This window comes from Cyprinodon variegatus, unplaced genomic scaffold (assembly GCF_000732505.1).
Source record: "Cyprinodon variegatus isolate N-32 unplaced genomic scaffold, C_variegatus-1.0 Scaffold6, whole genome shotgun sequence".
NCBI classification, from domain to species: domain Eukaryota; kingdom Metazoa; phylum Chordata; class Actinopteri; order Cyprinodontiformes; family Cyprinodontidae; genus Cyprinodon; species Cyprinodon variegatus.
In genome coordinates, this window is record NW_015150459.1 from 2860711 (window position 1) to 2868357 (window position 7647).

The following is a 7647-nucleotide window of genomic DNA, read 5'->3' on the forward strand; positions in this document are numbered from 1 at the left end:
GATAAAATCTTTGTGCATCCATTTCCTGTGAATAATAGTAGATAGTAGATTAGAATAGTAGATTATGTTGATAACTACACATCTCTACACATCTCCATCCATGAGCATGTTATAGTTCACACAAAAGTGGTCTAACTGCACAATGTTGCCCTGAGGCAACGAATGAAAAACTGCCATTTTAGTATATAAATGAAGACAAAAGGTGTGTTTGCTCAATCAAATATGCTTTTTTACTTATTCATGCACATCACAGATATTATTTATACAAAATTATTTAAATTTAAACATGTAAAAAAGTGAAATTTATCTTACCTTCTGCTAGCGGTGTGTCCAAGTCAGCTGCGGTCCAAAAAAGGATTGTTTCACTCCAAGACAAAGGTCAAAGCCACGCCTAGCCCAAATTTCATTGGTCACAGACATATCATCAGACTTTTAATGTGATGTTTTACTTAAAAAAAATGTTAAGGGGCGGTGTGTGGGCCAAAATAGTGGTTTGTTGCCTGAGGGCAACAGAATGCCATAGAGGGTTAAACGGCTTTCTGCCAGCACAGTGGGGCATAAGCTCTCATCTTTTCAATAGACACTCATGATGAGCATTTTTCAATTGCTAAGAAAGGATTTTATGTTACTTTTACAGCCTCTGCCTAAGCTTATTAAGCTTTAGTCCATGTAGAGGTGGGCAGGGTATCAAAAATGTAGATAAGACAGAGCAGCACTACTGCAACACATTTTAACTTGAGTATGAGTTAAAAAACAACAAAAAAAACTTTATTTTCAGGTTTTCAATTAGCTTTGTACCTGTTTTTCTCAACTCAACTTATTTTTCAACTTCATTTACAGGATCTAATGTATCATTAAAGGGCTCATCTAATTGGTCAATTGCCAAAATAACATGTAGGCTACAGCCATGTAGCAGAATTTTGCTGAATGTTTGGATATAAATCTGTGCATCTAGACCTGGCTAAGGGATGAGGGGGACGCCATTTGTAAGGGGGTATGCATACAAGTGACTAAAAATGGCAATTTCCCCTATAAAGGGTTAAGATTGGGGTTATATCAAGGAGGCCTTTCAGGTGCAAACATGCAAAAAGCTGGTCTGCAAATATAATAAGAGTTTTACTGTCATAATGCCTATGAAGATTTTATTTAATAGATTACTACTGACACGTCTAAATAAAATCAGGGCTTTCTATTTTAAATCAATGCCACTTTTGCAACATTTTCTAATCACAGACAAAGTAGTTTTAGACTTAAGTCTTCTATGCATAATTGTTCCATGTAATTTTATAAATTAATGATACCACCAGATGGTACCAAGTGATTGCTTTTGATTTGTTCTTCATTACCTCACAAAAGGAAAACTGTGTGTTTAAGATGATTACTCCAATTGCTTCCAGTGGTGGGCCTCCGAAAATGTTGTGAATGAGCGTATCAGAAGGTTATAAAAGTGTGACATCATCTTCAGGACTTTCAAAAGTAGCGTCAGTCTATGTAAATGTCTGCTTTTAAAGACTCAGCCACCCAGGGCAGGATGAATCCAAAAAACAACAAAACGTTTTAACTTATAAGAAATTAAGTCCATGTTTTTTTGTTTTTTTATTCCAAGCTTTTTGGGTTTTATCTCTATTTCTGTTATTAACCAAATAGAAATAATTCTGGTAACCATATTATTTCTTAAAATATGAATATTTTAGTCATTTTTGACATTAGACGGTGACCTAAAAATGTTTCTGGGTCTTTTTCTGCAGCAGTTTCGGTCTGAGACAAAAGAGTGAAACCAGATCTGGATACCTTTGTCCAACTTTGAAAAGGCTAAAAGGCTTCCCACTGCAGTGGAAGTAATCATCCAATTACACCAGCATGTTTCTTCTTTTAGTTATACAATGTCTTTTTTTTTAAATAACGTCTGATAACAAATATTAATGGGTTTTTATCTGTTCTATAAACTGCTGGAAGGGGGTTTGTTGCAAAAATGATCTAAAAATGTGAGAAAATTTCTTAAGATAAGTTTATTTATCCTTAATTTGAGAACGTAAATAAGATGATCTGACATGTAATGAGTATTTTTACCTGTAAAATAAGATAATTACATATTATGCACTTGAAAAAAAGAGACTGAGGTTTCTTATTTTAAATGTAAATTGTCTTATTCCATTGGAAAAATGTCTCTCTAGTTTAAAAAAGGCAGTTATTTTGAGAAAAACTGACTTATTCAATTGTTTGCAGAGTTGTGCGACTTTACAACCACAATTTTCACACTCGTCTAAATTAGTTTTGCTGTCCTGTCATGTTAAGATTTAAAAACTGCTTTATCATTTTTTTATTTAAGTAGAAAAATAAACATAAAAATATCCCCAGACCCATGTACTTGCCTAATTGTAAAATCTAATGCAAGACAAGTGTGTTACGTGCCAACATGCAAAAAAAAAAAAAACACCACAAGGTTCAAAGCGAACATTTGCACACCCCATCAAGACTGTGAAACATGGTGTAGGCAGAACCATGCTGTGGGGATGCTATCATTCAGTAGGTTTAATTTTTAGTTTTAATGTAATATAATAAGAAAGGTTAAAGGTATAATAATAGGGCAGGGTATTTTTGATTCATACAGTTCTAAATCGATTCATATCGATTCGATCTGTTTTTACAATAATGAAAGTGGTTCAACTGCGTTTCTAAATACTCTGTTATTTTTTTCATGTCGTATTAAACACAAAGTGCAAACTAGTAAATCAGACAGTTTAAACTTGAGATGTGGACAAAACTGTCTTAGAAGAGCAAACTTGTTTGTGAAAAATGAAAAAGTGAAGCCTCACACGCGCGAGCAGATGGGACACAGCAGACATGCATGCATGAGCTGCATAATCTTCTTTGCACAAACCGTATTTGCAGCGTTGTCTGTAACAACTACAGGGTGTTTGCTGTTAGGCCCCCATTTGTTAATGTTTGCATTAAAAAAATTTGCAGCTGTCTGGCTCGAAGTAATCTTGTTGGACTGTAGCACGAGATGCGAGGCGCCACTCCTTATCAGTGTAGTGGGAAGTCACCTTGATGTCACATATCCAGCACATTATCTGTAGCTGTTTTAAATCCAAAATGGTTCCAGACATCAGACTTCAGTGGGACAGCTTGCTGAGCGGTGTGTTACTTGGGTCGGCATTTGCACACTCATTTGAATGTGAACATCACGCGTGTCACTATAAAACTAATCGATCTCATTGCCTACACATCAATTTTGCAAAAATGTAAAGGAATCGATTCAAAATCGATTAAATCAATTGTTTTACCCAGTCTTATATAGTAATTGATATATGAGGCATTTATGTAGTAAAATATAAAATGTTCTTGAAAGGATTCATTTGATTTAGTTTAAATAAAACATAAATAAGTACCACGAGTTAAACTGTTTATTTATAATTTGGATCATTAATGATAAGCAATAAATGGATGTGAGTCTTTCAAACAGAAAAAAGTTGGTTAAGCAACAGATGTTGGAGAATAATCAGCAGCTGTTTGTGGCTCTAATTGGTTCATTAAGTTTGCAGAAAGCAGAGGCTGGAGTCTGTCAGTCAGAGCGGTTATTAATAGCTGAAATGAAGGGAGGAGAGTCAGAGCAGAGCCTCTCTCTGCTCCATCATGAAATATTTCACAGGCTGAACTCTGAAACTTTGCTCTCTGATGATGGATAATGTTTCCGTTGTTAGAAGCTTTACTCTCACAGGGATGAATGAGACAATGGACTACAGAGGTGCAATCTTCTCGCTCTCTTTGGTGTATTACTGTGTGATTTTATTCTTAAATATCTCCCTGGTTGTCCTTATTGTGTGGGATGAAAACCTGCATGAACCCATGTATGTTTTACTGTGCTGTGTTTGTATTAACGCAGTTTATGGCACCACTGGTTTCTATCCTAAATTCCTGTTAGACCTGCTGTCGATTGCTCAGGAAATCTCCTACGAGTGGTGCCTCTTCCAAGCTTTTGTCATGTACTCCTTTGCCTGCTGCGAGCTGTCCATCCTGGCCGTCATGGCCTACGACAGGTACCTGGCCATCTGTCGCCCGCTGCACTACCGCTTGTTGATGACCAAGAGGAGGCTCTCTCAGCTGGTGAGTTTCTCCTGGCTAACTCCTTTCTGCATATTCTCCATCAGTATTCTGCTCACATCCAGACTGGAGCTGTGCAGCCTGAAGATTCAGAGACTCCTCTGTGTGAACTGGATCATCGTTCAGCTGGCCTGCCCAGGCAGCAACACCCTCTCAAACAGCATCGTCTCATATGCCACAATTTTCATCTATGTGTCTCACGGCTTTTTCATCATCTGGACTTACATGCACCTCATCAGAACGTGTGCAGCCTCCAAAGACGACAGGGTGAAGTTCATGCAGACGTGCGTGCCTCATTTGATCTCTCTGATCACTTTTCTCACTGTGATTGTTTTCGATTTGATGTACATGAGGTTCGGCTCTGCAGGTTTGCCTCAAAGCCTTCAAAACTTCATCGCCATAGAGTTTCTCGTCTTTCCCCCGATGATGAACCCTTTGATATATGGATTTAAATTGACCAAAATACGCAACAGGGTCCTGAGTTTGATTGATCTAAGAGGGCGATGAAGGAAAGAAGGATTCAGTTTGTGTATTTCTGGTGTCATTTGAAAGTTTTTTTCTTTACATCGTTAATATAAGCCATCCGGATTGTACATATGACACCTCAAATCTCTGTGCTACTCCCTTGTATTTTTTATTTTGTTTTTTATTGTGTGATACATGTACACTTGCACCTTAATCCTTATTTATCTTGATATACTGTATATATATTGTTTATTCTTAATGCACCTTTTTCCTCCTTGTTTGCACCTTCTTCTTTAACTTCTATGCCAATATGTGACGAGTGAATTTCTCCGCTGTGAGATCAATAAAGCTCATCTAATCTAATCTAATCTAATTTGTGCTGAAGATTTGTAGTCAACACACGTAGGATGTTTGTCACAAAACAATGTAAAAAGTGACCTAATGAAGATTTCTGGGCTTAATAATGGAGTAAACTAATAAATGGACAACAACCACGAGGCGTAAAGGTAAAAGTCCTGACTTTTTCTTTGTTTCTGTGTGTTTTTCTTATAAATTAGTCGTTAAAATGTTGCTATGTTAACTGTGTTTACATTAATGTTCTCTTTGCATTTCTTAGGGAAGAAACTACAGCTGCTGAGGTTCAATACATTTCAAAATAATGCATACCCCTTAAAAACTTTTTTTTTTTTTTTTTTACTTGATTGAGATAAACCAATGCCTTATAACTGAAGTGGAAGAAAAAAAACTCGAAATAAGGCCTCTGCGTTCATTTTTCCAGCCTTTACTTTGTAAAAAAAATACCTTTTCCTGCAGTTGTGAGCGCTTTGGGGTACAATTATTCAGACAAACTAAAATTCTGACCTTTTTGACACAGATCATCTGCGAACATCATGTGTTCTTTTAAATCTTAGCAAAATCCCTTATCTAAAGCTCATTTTAGCACCTTGTGATTAGCTGTATCAATTTGCCTTGTGGCTTAACAAATACTCATTAATCTGATGTGAGCAAAGATTAAATATTTAATTTTCTTTCTTTAATCCAACATTCATGTCCATTAATGCCAGATGTTTAGGATGTAAGGCGGACTTGTCAGGAGTTGAATCTGTTACGCTCAGAGAAAATTTAGACATGAGGAAACAATTTTAAGGGGTAACAGAGTTAAAGGGGCTTGTTAACTGTATGTGCCACATTTTTATAAAAAGTTAATCCTTTTGTGTCGTTCTACAGCTTTGCAATCGTGTATTTCTTTGTGTTGGTGTTTTGCAGCAAAAAATACCAATAAGATACACTGAGCAAAATGTTCAAAATGTAAAGGGGTGTGAAAATTTTAGCAGGGTGCCGTATTTGTGTTTAATTTGAGTTTTTAAAGAAAATTGGTTTTCTTTTATCCTAATTTTATCTGCGATATGAAGATCAACTTCATCATTTCTTGATACTGCTGTGAGGCCGTCAATCCAGGTTAGGTCTCGTTAGTGAAAATTCAAAGTAAAAGTATTTAGAATTAAAACAAATTAATTCTTTATTAATAATCTACTGTACTGAGCCTTTTCAGCTTTTAAATCTTTGGAAATAATCTAGTTGGGGATAAAATCACATTTCCTGTTTGTCAAAGTCTCTGTTTTTGTATGATTCCATTAATTCAGATAAAGCAACCTAAGGAGAAAATCTACGTTTGTGTGAAGGGCTTTTATTTACTAAATGCTTAAAGATTAGTGATTGATATTTTGAAATCATAAATACATTATTAATAAACATGATTCTTCAAGGTTACGGGAATTTTAGCTGAGATTAATTAGTTCAGCAGTTGATTGTGTCACTAATGTTGTAATTTTCACCTAATTTTGAGAAAAAAAAAAAACATACATCTGTCAGTAATTAAGATTAGATGTTTTACAACCACTAATTGACAGGATTTAGGAGTGAAATATGTAACTGATACACATAGATCGGGTAAAATGTGATCAAACTTGACCGTTACATCTGTAATTATCTCAGATAAAAGTTAATAGCGCTAAAAACTGAAAGAAAATGATTCTATTATTGAGTAAATTATCTTCCCCTCTCTCTTTTTTGCAAGTCAATTTGTTTATTATTTCAACCTTTTACCCTTATAGCTTAACTATTGCATTTAAAAAATGTACTTATATAAAAGCAAAGTGGAGTTAAAACATCAGATTTCGGTGTAAAACTAGATTTTTTTCTTGCTTGGAGGTAAAGTTCAGCCAGTGTGACTCTGCAGAGAAGAAATGTGATTCAGCACACAGGGCAGCTTTGTTAGTGTTATTACACTGACCTTCAGAGTTAAAACCTGAATGCAATATTTCATTTGAGTTATTCTCATGTTTTATAAGACATTAAGATATTTAGTATGGTTTTATATTTACAACAGAAGTCAAAACGGCTGAGAAACAAACGGTACCTGAAGGCAGCACAGGTAACCCACTCTCCTATATATAAAGTCACAAAATTAAAATATCAAACATCTGATTAAAAGTTAAACATATGTTTTATTAATCCCACATTTCTGTTTTGAAAACATTTTTTGGTCTTATTTTCTTTTTAATCTTTTACTGAATAGATTTTAAAATTCTCTTATTAACTTATAAAGTCTTAAATGGTTTAGCTCCTCCTTATCCTTAAAATTCCAGTCTGTGTCGAGAAGTCTACGTTCTAATAATCAACTATTACTGACAGTTCCTCGGACTGGAAGAGGAAAGGAAATCGGGCCTTCTCTGTTGTTGCTCCAATTCTGTGGAACCATTTACCTCTATAAATTAAATCCGCCCACAGCCTGGATCATTTAAAATCACTTCTTAAAACTTATTTTTATTCTTCGGCTTTTCATTGAAGCAGTGTTTAACATTCTGTTTTGATAATTGATGTCTTTCCTGTAAAGCACTGTGGTGCAGTTTTATACCTGTTTTTAAAGTGCTATATAAATAAATTTGACATTGACATTTAACTTTGTTTTCATTGGCTGTGAGTGAAAAACCACCCTATTCAATTTAACAGAATAAAACCTGAATCAATGGGTCAGAACTCTGTTCAATCAACAATCCAAAATGTAGAATATTGCAC

General features: G+C 35.1%; 1 protein-coding gene across 3 annotated transcripts; it reads left to right on the forward strand.

Moving 5' to 3' along the window:
- Positions 1 to 3636: 3636 nt before the first annotated feature.
- Positions 3637 to 4713, forward strand: LOC107084817 (olfactory receptor 52K1-like). 3 transcript variants are annotated; one of them, XM_015374864.1, is made up of 2 exons: positions 3637 to 3748; positions 3926 to 4713. In XM_015374864.1, the coding sequence occupies exons 1-2, from the start codon at positions 3679 to 3681 to the stop codon at positions 4609 to 4611; spliced, it is 756 nt and encodes a 251-aa protein (XP_015230350.1). In that variant the 5' UTR covers positions 3637 to 3678; the 3' UTR covers positions 4612 to 4713. The 3 variants fall into 3 exon arrangements, with proteins under 3 accessions (XP_015230350.1, XP_015230341.1, XP_015230333.1); XM_015374855.1 differs by having other exon boundaries at positions 3665 to 4040; positions 4152 to 4713; XM_015374847.1 differs by having other exon boundaries at positions 3665 to 4713.
- Positions 4714 to 7647: the final 2934 nt, after the last annotated feature.

Bases quoted from the DNA above. Each gene is read 5' to 3' on its own strand.
- LOC107084817 (XM_015374847.1), top strand. From the start codon at position 3,679: ATGATGGATAATGTTTCCGTTGTTAGAAGCTTTACTCTCACAGGGATG.